We start from the raw sequence: 16666 nt of genomic DNA, 5'->3' as shown, positions 1-16666 counted from the left end.
TCAATCGTGTGTGTGTGTGTGTGTGTGTGTGTTTGTGTGTGTGTACATGATTTTCTACATTATCAGGATCACAATGTCCTGACAAGTTGGGAAAACAATAAATGTTTTGAAAAGTCAGGACCTTTTTCATGTCCCGAGGCTTAAGGGTTGGGTTTGGGGTTAAGGTTAGGGCTTGAAGTTAGGTTTAAGGTTAGGGTTTTAGGTTTTAGGTTAAGGTTAGGGTTAGGGAAAATAGGACTTTGAATGGGAATGTCCAGAAAATTTACAAAAACAAAGATGTGTGTGTGTGTGAGAGAGAGAGAGAGACACAGAGTGAGTGAGTGAAAGAGAGGGAGAGAGAGAGACACAGACAGACAGACAGACAGAGAGAGAGAGAGAGAGAGAGAGAAAGTGCGCGCGAGAGAGACAGACAGTGAGTGAGTGAGTGAGTGAGTGACTGACTGACTGACTGACTGACTGAGTGAGTGAGTGAGTGAGTGAGTGAGAGAGAAAGAGAGAGAGAGAGAGAGAGAGAGAGAGAGAGAGAGAGAGAGATTCAGGCAATGTTCCATTCCTTTGGTATCTCTCTCATAACGGTGGTTCTGGGATATTCTCTTCCCAAATCTCTTTCCACATGCATGTACACGATACAGTGCATTCGGAAAGTATTCAGACCCCTTCGCTTTTTCCACATTTTGATACGTTACAGCCTTATTCTAAAATTTATTAAATAATTATTTGCCCTCATCAATCTACACACAATACCCCATAAAAACAGAAATACCTTATTTACATAAGTATTCAGACCCTTTGCTATAAGACTCAAAATGGATCTCAGGTGCATCCTGTTTCCATTGATCATCCTTTAGATGTTTCTACAACTTGATTGGAGTCCACCTGTGGTAAATTCAATTGATTGGACATGATTTGGAAAGGCACACACCTGTCTATGTAAGATCCCACAGTTGACAGTGCATGTCAGAGCAAAAACCAAGCCATGAGCTCGAAGGAATTGTCCGTAGAGCTCCGAGACAGGATTGTGTCGCGGCACAGATATGGGGAAGGGTACAAAAACAATTCTGCAGCATTGAACGTCCCCATGAACACAGTGACCTCCATCATTCTTAAATGGAAGAAGTTTGGAACCACCAAGACTCTTCCTAGAGCTGGCCGCCCGGCCAAACTGAGCAATCGGGGGAGAAGGGGCTTCGTCAGGGAGGTGACCAAGAATCCGATGATCACTCTGACAGAGCTTCAGAGTTCCTCTGTGGAGATGGGAGAACCTTCCAGAAGGACAACCATCTCTGCAGCACTTTACCAATCAGGCCTTTATGGTAGTGTGGCCGGATGGAAGCTACTCCTCAGTAAAAGGCACATGACAGCCCGCTTGGAGTTTGCCAAAAGGCACCTAAAGGACTCTCAGACCATGAGAAACAAGATTCTCTGGTCTGATGAAACCAAGATTGAACTCTTTGGCCTGCATGCCAAGCATCACGTCTGGAGGAAACCTGGCACCATCCCTACTGTGAAGCATGGTGTTGGCAGCATCATGATGTGGGGCTGTAACGTAACAAAATGTGGAAAAGTCAAGGGGTCTGAACACTTTCCGAATGCACTGTATATACAAAAGTATGTGGACACCCATTCAAATGAGTGGATTCGGCTATTTCAGCCATACCAGTTGCTGACAGATGTATACATTGAGCACACGGCCATGCAATCTCCATAGACAAACACTGGCAGTAGAATGGCCTCACTGAAGAGCTCAGTGACTTTCAACGTGGCACCGTCATAGGATGCCACCTTTCCAACAAGTCAGTCTGTCAAATCTCTGCCCTGCTAGAGCTGCCCCGATCAACTGTAAGTACTGTTAATGTGAAGTGGAAACGTCTAGGAGCAACAACGGCTCAGCCGCGAAGTGGCAGGCCACACAAGCTCACAGAACGGGACCGCCGAGTGCTAAAGCGCGTTGCGCGTAAAAATCGTCCTCGGTTGCAAAACTCACTACCGAGTTCCAAACTTCCTCTGGAAGCAATGTCGGGAGCTTCATGAAATGGGTTTACGTGGCTAAGCAGCCGCACACAAGCCTAAGATCACCATGCTAATGCCAAGCGTCGGCTGGAGTGGTGTAAAGCTCGCTGCCATTGAACTCTGGTGCAGTGGAAACGCGTTCTCTGGAGTTATGAATCACGCTTCACCATCTGGCAATCCGACGGACAAATCAGGGTTTGACGGATGCCAGGAGAACGCTACATGCCTGAATGCATAGTGCCAACTGTAAAGTTTGGTGGAGGATAAATATTGGTCTGGGGCTGTTTTTCATGGTTCAGGATACTCCCCTTAGTTGCAGTGAAGGGAAATCTTAACGCTACAGCATACAATGACATTCTAGACGATTCTGTGCTTCCAACTTTGTGGCAACAGTTTGGGGAAGGCCCTTTCCTGTTTCAGCTTGACAATGCCCCTGTGCACAAAGTGAGGTCCATACTTAAATGGTTTGTCGAGATCGGTGTGGAAGAACTTGGCTGGCCTGCACAGTGCCATGACCTCAACCCCATCGAACACCTTTGTGATGAATTGGAACGCCTACTGCCAGCCAGGCCTAATCGCCCAACATCAGTGCCCGACCTCACTAATGCTCTTGTGGCTGAATGGAAGCAAGTCCCCGCAGCAATGTTCCAACATCTAGTGAAAAGCCTTCCCAGAAGAATGGAGGCTGTTGTAGCAGCAAAGGGGGGACCAACTCCATATTAATGCCCATGATTTTGGAATGAGATGTTCGACAAGCAGGTGTCCACATACTTTTGGTCATTTCAAAATAAAATAAAATAAAATTGTGTTTGTCACATGCGCCGAATACAACAGGTGGTAGACCTTACCGTGAAATGCTTACTTGTGGTGTATAATAACAGAATGTAATTGGAGCATGAGCATGAGTGACTGACTGACTGTGATTCTGAGACGCTGTCAGAGCATTTTGCCTCTGATACTTTCATCTCTTTCCTGCAAATTTGTGAGACATTTTAGAAAACATTTTGGAACACCCACAGTGAACAACATCATGCACACGCATGCATGCATGCAAGTACGTGGACACGCACAGACAGACACACACACACACACACACACACACACACACACACACACACACACACACACACACACACACACACACACACACACACACACAGACACTTAGATTATCCTCACTGTTGCTGTCCCTAAAATGAACCTAATGATTCAAATAAAAGTAGAAACATCATTTTGACAGGTATTCTGTAATATAGTGGTTGTGTTATGCAGGATGAGTAACATAATACAATTATTCAACTGTCATTTGTTTAGAAAATTGACAAATGTTCGCTGTCGGGCTGTAGGAAAACAACCAAGCAATTGAAGAAACTAAAGATAATCTCTACTCCTCTTCCTCCTCTTCCTCTTCTTCCTCTTCTTCCTCTTCCTCCTCTTCCTCCTCTTCTTCCTCTTCTTTCTCCTCTTCCTCATCCTCTTCCTCCTCTCCTCCTCTCCTCCTCTTCGCTTCCTCTCTTTTTTAGACCCCTCCACTAACTACATCAGACAGCTGGAGACCAAGATGAGGATATTGGAAGACGACAACAACAAGCTTTTAACGCAGGTGATGGTCACACACACACACACACACACACACACACACACACACACACACACACACACACACACACACACACACACAGTGCACCTTACTGATTTTAACATTTGAGAGTTTTCTTTTCATTATTGAATTCGTAAGCACCATAGACAAAATTGTATTTTTTATGTTTCTCCTCAACCCACCCTGTCACAACAACACGCTGTAGTCTCTCCTCAACCCACCCTGTCACAACAACACGCTGTAGTCTCTCCTCAACCCACCCTGTCACAACAACACGCTGTAGTCTCTCCTCAACCCACCCTGTCACAACAACACGCTGTAGTCTCTCCTCAACCCACCCTGTCACAACAACACGCTGTAGTCTCTCCTCAGCCCACCCTGTCACAACAACACGCTGTAGTCTCTCCTCAACCCACCCTGTCACAACAACACGCTGTAGTCTCTCCTCAACCCACCCTGTCACAACAACACGCTGTAGTCTCTCCTCAACCCACCCTGTCACAACAACACGCTGTAATCTCTCCTCAACCCACCCTGTCACAACAACACGCTGTAGTCTCTCCTCAACCCACCCTGTCACAACAACACGCTGTAGTCTCTCCTCAACCCACCCTGTCACAACAACACGCTGTAGTCTCTCCTCAACCCACCCTGTCACAACAACACGCTGTAGTCTCTCCTCAACCCACCCTGTCACAACAACACGCTGTAGTCTCTCCACAACCCACCCTGTCACAACAACACGCTGTAGTCTCTCCTCAACCCACCCTGTCACAACAACACGCTGTAGTCTCTCCTCAACCCACCCTGTCACAAAAACACGCTGTAGTCTCTCCTCAACCCACCCTGTCACAACAACACGCTGTAATCTCTCCTCAACCCACCCTGTCACAACAACACGCTGTAGTCTCTCCTCAACCCACCCTGTCACAACAACACGCTGTAGTCTCTCCTCAACCCACCCTGTCACAACAACACGCTGTAGTCTCTCCTCAACCCACCCTGTCACAACAACACGCTGTAGTCTCTCCTCAACCCACCCTGTCACAACAACACGCTGTAGTCTCTCCTCAACCCACCCTGTCACAACAACACGCTGTAGTCTCTCCTCAACCCACCCTGTCACAACAACACGCTGTAGTCTCTCCTCAACCCACCCTGTCACAACAACACGCTGTAATCTCTCCTCAACCCACCCTGTCACAACAACACGCTGTAGTCTCTCCTCAACCCACCCTGTCACAACAACACGCTGTAATCTCTCCTCAACCCACCCTGTCACAACAACACGCTGTAGTCTCTCCTCAACCCACCCTGTCACAACAACACGCTGTAGTCTCTCCTCAACCCACCCTGTCACAACAACACGCTGTAGTCTCTCCTCAACCCACCCTGTCACAACAACACGCTGTAGTCTCTCCTCAACCCACCCTGTCACAACAACACGCTGTAGTCTCTCCTCAACCCACCCTGTCACAACAACACGCTGTAGTCTCTCCTCAACCCACCCTGTCACAACGCACCGAGCCGTACATCTGAACTGCAGAGTGCAGAATGTGTTTATCCATGTTTAATTCATGCTGGAGCTGTAAGACAGACAGTCACAGTACACAGTCCTGATGTGATGTCGCCCCCAAGGCTTAGAAGAGAGATGAGATGGAGTGGAGTTCTAAGAGAAAGTGACAGCGTCCCAAATGGCACCCTATTTAGTGCACTACTTTTGGCCAGGACCCATAGGGAATAGGGTGCCATTTGTGAAGCAGACAGAGACAGCGTTGCAGTCTTCTCTCTGGGTGACCTTCCTGTGACATGGAATTTGGGGAGACGGTAAGGGGGGAGACGGAGGCTCTTCCAGTTCACCAGGAGTTCACCTGTTACTGTTCAGGGGGAGGGGGAGAAAGGGGCTGGGGGGGGGGGGGGGGGGCAGTATAAATGTCGCCTAATTTCTAAACCGCTGTGAAATATATTTTCATTAACCAAAAAGATTGTATTTTCAGCTGTTTGAAGCTGGTGTACAAAACCGAAAAAGGAAAAGACGCAAAAACTAAACTTAAGAACGGGAAGCATAGAAATAGCGCAAATAGAACATATCTACCGCTTCTTAGACTTGTCAGATCTATAACTCACATTTCTATGTGAATTTGGTTGGGTCACCTTAAAAGTTACACATTGCACCTTTAACGTGTTGTCTTTTCATATATGTAGACCTATATGCACTTTTAAACCCATAGGTAATCAATCATAATACCTATCTCAGCATAGTCATCAGCCATATAAACATTCAATATTTTCACTTTGTTTTGTATTTTTTATCCTATAAAATCATGGTTCCCCAAATGGCGGCCCGTGGGCGTGATTTTATTTGGCCTCCCAAGTTTTCTGAGCAAAAAATAAATATATATATTTTTTTAAATTGTTGGACATAAAATACTGTGAAACCACCAGGAAATCAGCTCCAAGTGATTTACCTTTTGGAAATCTGTTCCAAAGTATTCCCACACATAATAGAGAATCTATGTGATCGTATACAAATGTAAGGCTTGAAATGATTGTTTTAATCAAATATTATATCTGTTTGGGCTTCTTGCAGTCAATTTGCAGATTTGCAAATTATTTGTCATTATGTTCCGGCCCCCTGACCATCCTCTCAAGAACACATCGGCCCGCGGCTCAATCTAGTTGAAGATCTCTGCTTTAAATTGTGTGGCTCGATACACTGAAGCGCTGTATGCTATGCTATTATATAAGGTTCAGTTCACGTCAGTGCGAGCACCGTAGCGATAAACCAATTCAAGCATCGTCTTTGAAGACATTAAAGCGATTAAATATATTGTAATTTTTTTTCACTTATTTTCCCAGTGATCTTCCTTCAAATTATTATGTAGGCAACGTGTGTGGGCTGGAACCACTGACACAAAACCTTTATCATTGGGGCAATTAATAAGTAGGTCTAAAATTGGCCTCCAGTACCCTTTACATAAGGACACCTAATATTAACTTTTCTTTAGAAACGTTTTGGTAAGATAATAATGTATATCTCTCCTTTGTGATCATCACAGCACCTGTCATAAAGCACCTGTCTAATATCCTCCTACATAGCAAGACATAGTGATTGGTTGCTCAAAATATGTTGCCATGTGTTATGTGTTAAATATCTTTCTGTGTCAGTTTACTTTGTTTTACAATGACCTATGACCTTGGTGTCACACAAAACAACTGGTCACCCATCCTCTCATAACATCTCTTGTTCCCCACATTCAGCCCTGTAGCAGATATAGTTTATCACAGATACAGATAAATAAGGTAACTCTCCAACTCTAACTCCATGGTGGTCTTTAACTGCTATTCCTTTCTCTGGTGATGGGCCTTTCACACCTGTCAGTTTACATACAGTTGAAGTCGGAAGTTTACATACACTTAGGTTGGGGTCATTAAAACTTGTTTTTCAACCACTCCACACATTTCTTGTTAACAAACTATAGTTTTGGCAAGTCGGTTAGGACATCTACTTTGTGCATGACACAAGTAATTTTTCCAACAATTGTTTTCAGACAGATTATTTCACTGTATCACAATTCCAGTGGGTCAGAAGTTTACATACACTAAGTTGACTGTGCCTTTAAACAGTTTGGAAAATTTCAGAAAATGATGTCATAGCTTTAGAAGCTTCTGATAGGTTAATTGACATCATTGTAGTCAATTGGAGGTGTACCTGTGGATGTATTTCAAGGACTACCTTCAAACGCAGTGCCTCTTTGCTTGACATCATGGGAAAATCAAAAGAAATCAGCCAAGACCTCAAAGAAAAATGGAGGACCTCCACAAGTCTGGTTCATCCTTGGGAGCAATTTCCAAACGCCTGAAGGTACTACGTTCATCTGTACAAACAATAGTACGTAAGTATAAACACCATGGGACCACGCAGCCGTCATACCGCTCAGGAAGGAGACGCGTTCTGTCTCCTAGAGATGAACGTACTTTGGTGCGAAAAGTGCAAATCAATCCCAGAACAACATCAAAGGACCTTGTGAAGATGCTGGAGGAAACCAGTACAAAAATATCTATATCCATAGTAAAACGAGTCCTATATCAACATAACCTGAAAGGCTGCTCACAAGGAAGAAGCCACTGCTCCAAAACCGCCATAAAAAAGCCAGACTACGGTTTGCAACTGCACATGGGGACAAAGATCGTACTTTTTGGAGAAATGTCCTCTGGTCTGATGAAACAAATATAGAACTGTTTGGCCATAATGACCATCGTTATGTTTGGAGGAAAAAGGGGGTTGCTTGCAAGCTGAAGAACACCATCCCAACCATGAAGCACGGGGGTGGCAGCATCACGCTGTGAGGGTGCTTTGCTGCAGGAGGGACTGGTGCACTTCACAAAATAGATGGCATCATGAGGAAGGAAAATTATGTGGATATATTGATCAGTCAGGAAGTTAAAGCTTGGTCGCAAATGGGTCTTCCAAATGGACAATGACCCCAAACATACTTCCAAAGTTGTGGCAAAATGGCTTAAGGACAACAAAGTCAAGGTATTGGAGTGGCCATCACAAAGCCCTGACCTCAATCCTATAGAAAATTTGTGGGCAGAACTGAAAAAGCGTGTGCGAGCAAGGAGGCCTACAAACCTGACTCAGTTACACCAGCTCTGTTAGGAGGAATGGGCCAAAATTCACCCAACTTATTGTGGGAAGCTTGTGGAAGGCTACCCAAAACGTTTGACCCAAGTTAAACAATTTAAAGGCAATGCTACCGAATACTAATTGAGTGTATGTAAACTTCTGACCCACTGGGAATGTGATGAAAGAAATAAAAGCTTAAATAAATAATTCTCTCTACTATTATTCTGACATTTCACATTCTTAAAATAAAGTGGGGATCCTAACTGACCTAAGACAGGATTTTTTTTTACTATTAAATGTCAGGAATTGTGAAAAAACGGAGTTTAAAAGTAATTGGCTAAGGTGTATGTAAACTTCCGACTTCAACTGTATTGGCGTGATGTCCAGCCAAATCACTATCAGACGCTATAGCATGCAAGCTAATTATACTATGCTCTTGGTGGCTCTTTTGGTGTGTGGTACGTATTGTACAGAGGCCTGGGAGGTGAGTGCTATGCTACAGTGTGTTGTGAAGCATGAATAACACAGCAGAACGCTTGTCCCGGCCTGTAGGGCCGTCTGGTGGGTGAATAATTGATCTCTCTATTGGGGCGACACATCGAACGCAGGTAGAGAACAAGACATCATTAATGCATGGCTGACAACTGGTGTATGTAACCAAGAAAATTAACATGTCCTGAAAGTTTTATGAATGTCCTCTTGTTGGTCTGTTGTTGATGATGTCGAGGAGTTTTAGCTTTCTATGAAAAAAGTAGTCTCACTTTTTGGACAGACGTACAGAAATGTTAGACTTTGAGTCTAGCTCTCGAGGAACCAACGCACTATCTGCTAAAATTGTGAAATAGACCCAAATTAATTATTTGAAATTTGCGACTGGCACACGAAAACGTCCAATTTTCTGTGAGTATTACACGATTGTCATCTCAACGCATTTTGTGCGTATTACACGATTTTCTTTCTTCATAACGCATTTGTGTGCATTACACTAATTCCAATTTGTTGTGGTTAATGTTAGCTAGGCGGCTAATGTTAGCTAAGCTAGCTAGATGGGGGTTAAGGTTAGGATTAGGGGTTAAGGTTAAGTAACATGCTAGCTAAGTAGTCCCGTGTGGCCATTTGGTAGAGCATGGCACTAGGGTTGTGGGTTCATTTCCCATGGGGGACCAGTACGAACAAATATGAAAATGTATGCACTCACTACAGTAAGTCGCTCTGGATAAGAGCGTCTGCTAAATGACAAAACATATACAAAATGTAAAATGTAGTTAAAATGTGCACTATGCAGAAATCACTCTGCCATTTCCTGGTTGCTAAGATTCTAATAGTTCACCTAATTTCAGTTTATGTGACAAAACAAGCAGTCATTGTGTAGAGAATCATTGTATCATCTAAACTGCTGTGAAATATATTTTCCATAACCACAAATATTGTATTTTCAGCTGTTTGAAGCTGGTGTACAAAACCAAAAGTAAAAGACACAAATACTAAACTTAAGAACGGGAAGCATAGAAATAGCGCACAGAACAGATCTACCACTTCTTAGACTTGCTTTCAATGAGAATGAAAGATCTATAACTCACATTTCTGTGTGAATTTGGTCGGGTCACCCAAAAAGTTATATATTGTAGCTTTAAAGGGTTAAGGTTAGGGTTAGGCGGTAGGTTAAAGGGTTAAGGTTAGTGGAAGAGTTAGCTAAGTAGTTGCAAAGTAGCTGAAAAGTAGTAAGTAGGTGCAAAGTTGCTAATTAGATAAAATGCAAAAGTTGTCTCCTATCGTTTCTGTGATTGAAATTCACTGTATACAAAATTGTGTTCTGCAAAAAATAATGTTTTTGTATGCCTGTCAATAATTCCCAATAAGCAATTTGTGTCTATTTTACAATAATCTGTGATACTGGGTCAGTTCTGTAGAGATATTTCCTCCTTCCCTGTTCTGTGGAGATATTTCCTACTTGTTCTGTGGAGATATTTCCTAACGTCCCAGTCTTGTGAAGGTAAAGCAAAAGTTGATTGTGAAGGAAACAATAAGAGCTTTAGAATGGGAATGTTGACCCACCTAACTGGCTTTAGAATGGGAATGTTGACCCACCTAACTGGCTTTAGAATGGAATGTTGACCCTCCTAACTGGCTTTAGAATGGAATGTTGACCCTCCTAACTGGCTTTAGAATGGGAATGTTGACCCACCTAACTGGCTTTAGAATGGGAATGTTGACCCACCTAACTGGCTTTAGAATGGAATGTTGACCCTCCTAACTGGCTTTAGAATGGAATGTTGACCCTCCTAACTGGCTTTAGAATGGAATGTTGACCCTCCTAACTGGCTTTACAATGGAATGTTGACCCACCTAACTGGCTTTAGAATGGAATGTTGACCCTCCTAACTGGCTTTAGAATGGGAATGTTGACCCACCTAACTGGCTTTAGAATGGGAATGTTGACACACCTAACTGGCTTTAGAATGGAATGTTGACCCACCTAACTGGCTTTAGAATGGAATGTTGACCCACCTAACTGGCTTTAGAATGGAATGTTGACCCTCCTAACTGGCTTTAGAATGGAATGTTGACCCTCCTAACTGGCTTTAGAATGGAATGTTGACCCTCCTAACTGGCTTTAGAATGGGAATGTTGACCCACCTAACTGGCTTTAGAATGGAATGTTGACCCTCATAACTGGCTTTAGAATGGAATGTTGACCCTCCTAACTGGCTTTAGAATGGAATGTTGACCCTCCTAACTGGCTTTAGAATGGGAATGTTGACACACCTAACTGGCTTTAGAATGGAATGTTGACCCTCCTAACTGGCTTGATTGTGTGGTTTACACTTTCAACTTTGTAAAGAAGGATTATGTGGTTTGCTTGACACAACAGTGGAAAGACCTAGACACAATAGACAGAAGTCAGCACACACCTATTTAGCATACACATGTACAAAAACACTGCCTTGAAAAGTACTTCAAAAGTACTTCAGTGACTTCTGTCTACTTGAGTATTGAGGTGTGTTATTATAACAGTCCCCTTGTTCACTGTCCTACTGCGCATGGTCCACTTTAGACAGACCAGTGTGGTGTTACTCTGGCTGAGTCGGCCTGAGTAGTTCAACAGTCTTTAGACAGACCAGTGTGGTGTTACTCTGGCTGAGTCGGCCTGAGTAGTTCAACAGTCTTTAGACAGACCAGTGTGGTGTTACTCTGGCTGAGTCGGCCTGAGTAGTTCAACAGTATTTAGACAGACCAGGACTGCATCCTGTCCTAGTGTGTCGTGGTCACCTGTTCCACTGCGCCCCCTCATTATCAAAACTCAGACAGGATGATGCGTGACTCCCGGCCTTCCAGTCACCTCTCAGGACATTGTGATGGATGGCAAACAGGGCTGTTGCCATGAGGAGATGCCAGCCTGTCTTACAGACCAATGGTGTATAGTTCTGTTTGTCTCTACCAGCAGCATAAGATGCAGAAGTGGAAGTTGGGAAGTATGTTTTATTAACTAAAGCATAATACCAAGGAGTTTAAGCCGGGGAAAGACGTGGGATTCTTGGCTGAGGCTGGAAGCAGCGACTGAGGCTCTGTTTTCATTGGGAGCCAAGGGAGGGGTAAAGAAGTGAGGAGGAGGGGTGTGATGTGATGGTGAAATGGTTAAAGACCGATGGGGGGAATGCTGGAGGAGTAAAGGGGAGGATGGAAGAAGAGAAAGGAGGGAATGCCAGAGGAGTGATGGGATGTGGGGAATGTGAAGGAGAGTGAGCCAGAGGTGCGGTAATGGAATGCTAATTGTATCTCTGGAACGCATGTCGTTGTGGGAGAAGGCTGTGTTCTGCATTCAGTCCCCTGACACCCAGGAGCGCCAGATGCGACACACACACACACCGCTCACTGTGTTATTTATAGCTAGGTTCACAAGGTTCTTCCAGCCGTCACGTGACCACACACACAACGTGCTGGACGTGCGTGACTCGGGAAATGTCATAAGGAACGTTGGCGATTCTACTGTACCTTCCTACAGACAGACACACAGACAGACAGACAGATGGGTGGCTAATTAGAACCCTCAGGGACCTGTGCTCTTTATGAACATGAGAGAATACTCAGAGGACTCTACATAGAGGACAGCATTTCAGAATATTTCCATATTAGACATTTTGGCCTTCTATCCCTGTGCACAACAGTGTGTTGGCAGGGTCTGGGGGCTGTGATGTGGGTCTGGGGGCTGTGATGTGGGTCTGGGGGCTGTGATGTGGGTCTAGGGGCTGTGATGTGGGTCTGGGGGCTGTGATGTGGGTCTAGGGGCTGTGATGTGGGTCTAGGGGCTGTGATGTGGGTCTAGGGGCTGTGATGTGGGTCTGGGGGCTGTGATGTGGGTCTAGGGGCTGTGATGTGGGTCTAGGGGCTGTGATGTGGGTCTAGGGGCTGTGATGTGGGTCTGGGGGCTGTGATGTGGGTATTGAACAGTGTGTTGGCAGGGTCTGGGGGCTGTGATGTGGGTATTGAACAGTGTGTTGGCAGGGTCTGGGGGCTGTGATGTGTGTCTGGGCGCTGTGATGTGGGTCTGGGGGCTTGGATGTGGGTCTAGGGGCTGTGATGTGGGTCTGGGGGCTGTGATGTGGGTCTGGGGGCTGTGATGTGGGTCTGGGGGCTGTGATGTGGGTATTGAACAGTGTGTTGGCAGGGTCTGGGGGCTGTGATGTGAGTATTGAACAGTGTGGGATAACCTCTCCCTCTCTCTGTCTCCCCAGCAGCAGTGTAACCCAGGGGACCTGCGTGTCCTGAGGAAGGGGATGACCCTGTACCACTCTGAGTCTCAGCTGTCATCCCTGCCACAACGCCAGGATGCACTGTACAACGTGAGAACACACACCTGTAAAAACACATCTACCCACTGCTGTTCTTACAGCCATCCTCTGCATGTCTTTCTCCCACTGTCTCTCTAACACATCTACACCACCCAGTTTAAACCACGGACTCACCAGGCCTTTAGGCTTCCGTCTCCCCAGAGCCTTTTTCAACTGAATCATGTGGAATGAAATTAATTATCCACTCTGACCCCTGACTTCTAACCTCTCTCCTCTACCAGAGGAGACAGACCGGCTGGTAAATGTTTTCTGACTGCCAGAGTAGAGAGCTTCGGCAGCACATATACTAAAATTGGATCGATACAGAGAAGATTAGCAAGGCCCCTGTGAAAGGATGACGCGCAAATCCAAGAGGCCAGACCTCACTTTGCCATCCCCCTGATGACCTCACTCTACAGAATCTCTACAACCCAGTACACAGGCCCTACATACTGCCAGACCTAAGACCCAGTACACAGGCCCTACATACTGCCAGACCTAAGACCCAGTACACAGGCCCTACATACTGCCAGACCTAAGACCCAGTACACAGGCCCTACATACTGCCAGACCTAAGACCCAGTACACAGGCCCTACATACTGCCAGACCTAAGACCCAGTACACAGGCCCTACATACTGCCAGACCTAAGACCCAGTACACAGGCCCTACATACTGCCAGACCTAAGACCCAGTACACAGGCCCTACATACTGCCAGACCTAAGACCCAGTACACAGGCCCTACATACTGCCAGACCTAAGACCCAGTACACAGGCGCTACATACTGCCAGACCTAAGACCCAGTACACAGGCCCTACATACAGCCGTAGCACAGAAAGCATGCTGTACAGGCCCAGCACGCGCTGCACAGCTTTAGAGGTCAATCTCCTACTTAGGAGTGTCCTAGTCATGACCTTTGACCCATGCGTCTCTCCCAGGTGAGACAGGAGCAGGGCACACAGCCTAAAGAGAGGGAAGCAGGAGTTTACTAACCGCCTCACTCTCTCCTCTGTGGGACCGTGTGCCAGTGCACTGACTTCAGAGGCCATTACATACTGAAACCTCATACTTCCATGAAAAAGAGATTACCATAGAACTATATGTTATATTATAAACTGGGTGGTTCGAGCTCTAAATGCTGATTGGCTGAAAGCCGTGGTATATCTAATTACATTGGTGACCAGTTTATAATAGCAATAAGGCACCTCAGAGGTTTGTGGTATATGGCCAATATACCACAGCTAAGGGCTGTATCCAGGCGCTCCGCGTTGCGTAGTGCATAAGAACCGCCCTTAGCCGTGGTATATTGGCAATATACCACACCCCCTCAGGCCTTATTGCCTTATTCTACCTCTATTGAGATGACTTGCCTTGTTAGAAAAGGGATGAATAAATACAACACACATTTACATGACCACGCCTTCAGTTCAAAATGTCATATCCTCAGATTTACAGACCACAGTGTACAGTAAACGTCTTCCACCGGTGACGGTATATTTATTGGATTAGAAAGTCTTTCATTTCCTGCATCTTGTTTGTCATGACGTCTCCATAGAGACCATCTCATTATGGTCTGTACTGTGATTGATTGGCTGGCTTCTGATGTGTTCATCCAAGTGTAAGAGATGGCCTAAGTGGAACAGAGAGCGAGAGATGGAAAGAGAGAGAGAGAGAGTTAGTGAGAGGGATGGAGATGTAGGAGAGAAAGAGTGACAGAGATGGAGAGAGAGAGCTGGAGGAGAGAGAGAGAGAGAGAGAGAGTCATATGATGCTGAACTTCCTGTTCTCTCTGTTCCAACCAACAACCGTTCTCTCGATGCGGACTGTTAGTTAGTTAATAGGATGGCTTCTTCTCCCATCATCATCATGGTTTTATATTTAGTTGGTGGCCCTCCTCTGCTCTGTTCTCTCTTGTTCACACTGGGATCATTCTGCCCCACTTCCACTTTCAGGTCACGTATTGTGTGTGTGTGTGTGTAAGCGTGCGTGCAAGCGTGTGTGTTTTAGTTAGACAACACTGCCTTCATTTCATTTACACCGACACTAGATAGTCCTCTCCTACTCCTCGTTTTAACACTGTACCCCATAGTTTCTGACAGTGTGTTAACCAATGGACCATAGTTTCTGACAGTGTGTTAACCAATGGACCATAGTTTCTGACAGTGTGTTAACCAATGGACCATAGTTTCTGACAGTGTGTTAACCAATGGACCATGGTTTCTGACAGTGTGTTAACCAATGGACCATGGTTTCTGACAGTGTGTTAACCAATGGACCATAGTTTCTGACAGTGTGTTAACCAATGGACCATAGTTTCTGACAGTGTGTTTTTCTCTCCCCGTACTGGAAGACCTAAAACAGGCTGATTATGCAGGGAACTGAGCCAGGACTCAACATCCATATGAATAGTAAACACTGCCTGGAGCTGTGTGTTTCTCTGCACTGTCCAAAACCTTTACTTATACAGAACCCCTACCCAGCGAGGAATAGAACCAATATCTGGCCCAGCACAGCAGTTCTGATAACACATCTCACACGGTGGGTTTCACCTAAAAAACAGGGAAGGAAAAAGGGAACGTTAGCAATATTTTACTTTTGTGGTTAGGCCTTATCTATATAGGAAGTAAGTAACTTCAGGAAATTACATTGATGGAAGTTACAATCTATCTGCAATATTAAAGCTGATCTACCCCCTAATAAAAAATTAAAATAAAATTTGTAAAAAATTCTGGCAATTACAAATAGTTTAGAATAGAGGGCACGAATGGTCGTCGCCCCACCAGACTAACTCAATATTTCTCCTCTCTCAGGGCACGGTTGGTCGCCTCCCCACCAGTGAGTCAACCCCGGTAACAGGCTACCTGTCCTGTGTTCAGAAACCAGAGGCTGTGGTCCACGCTATGAAGGTACGGCAACTTGACATCATCTCTCACACAGACCTAGGTTCAAATACATGTGTATGTATTGTAGGGCGGCAGGTAGCTTAGTGGTTAAGAGCGTTGTGCCAGTAACCGAAAGGTCGCTGGTTCTAATCCCCTGGCCGACTAGGTGAAAAATCTGTCGATGTACCCTTGAGCAAGGTACTTAACCCTAATTGCTCATGTAAGTTGCTCTGGATAAGAGCGTCTGCTAAATGAGTAAAATGTATTTATGGATCTGGTTTTTTAAATACTTTTTTCTGTGTATTTGAGTATTTTCCAATACACAACCCAAAACAAGTACTTTTATTTGAGCATTCAATGTAAAAAACCAATTAGTCGACCAAATTGTATTTAAGAGGAATTTCAAATACTCTTTTCAAATACCTGGGTTAAATGCATTGGGAGTGTATTTGAGTAATTGTATTTGAAAATGTATTTCCAAATACATTACAATTTTCAACTACTTGTCTCTTCAAATGAACTATACCTGAATACTTTCATATACATACTTACGAATGTACAGTGAGGGAAAAAAGTATTTGATCCCCTGCTGATTTTGTACGTTTGCCCACTGACAAAGAAATGATCAGTCTATAATTTTAATGGTAGGTTTATTTGAACAGTGAGAGACAGAATAACAACAAAAAAATCCAGAAAAACACATGTCAAAAATGT

At 44.8% G+C, this 16666-nt stretch overlaps 1 protein-coding gene across 2 annotated transcripts in view; it reads left to right on the top strand.

Annotated features, from left to right (window-relative positions):
- LOC311106507 (coiled-coil domain-containing protein 85C-B-like) overlaps positions 1–16666 on the top strand; it is an 88187-nt gene that overhangs the window by 62097 nt on the left and 9424 nt on the right. Inside the window, exons 2-5 of one of the 2 annotated variants that reach the window (XM_084148856.1) lie at positions 3534–3613; positions 6872–6913; positions 12974–13081; positions 15881–15976. In XM_084148856.1, the coding sequence (XP_084004982.1) occupies positions 3534–3613; positions 6872–6913; positions 12974–13081; positions 15881–15976 (326 nt within the window). The remainder of the gene's footprint in view (positions 1–3533; positions 3614–6871; positions 6914–12973; positions 13082–15880; positions 15977–16666) is intronic. The other variant, XM_084148857.1, reaches the window with a different exon arrangement.

Source organism: Coregonus lavaretus (genome assembly GCF_964263955.1).
Source record: "Coregonus lavaretus genome assembly, chromosome: 31".
NCBI lineage: Eukaryota > Metazoa > Chordata > Actinopteri > Salmoniformes > Salmonidae > Coregonus > Coregonus lavaretus.
Note: the sequence above shows the minus strand (reverse complement) of the source record. Positions and strands in the feature narration are given on the sequence as shown.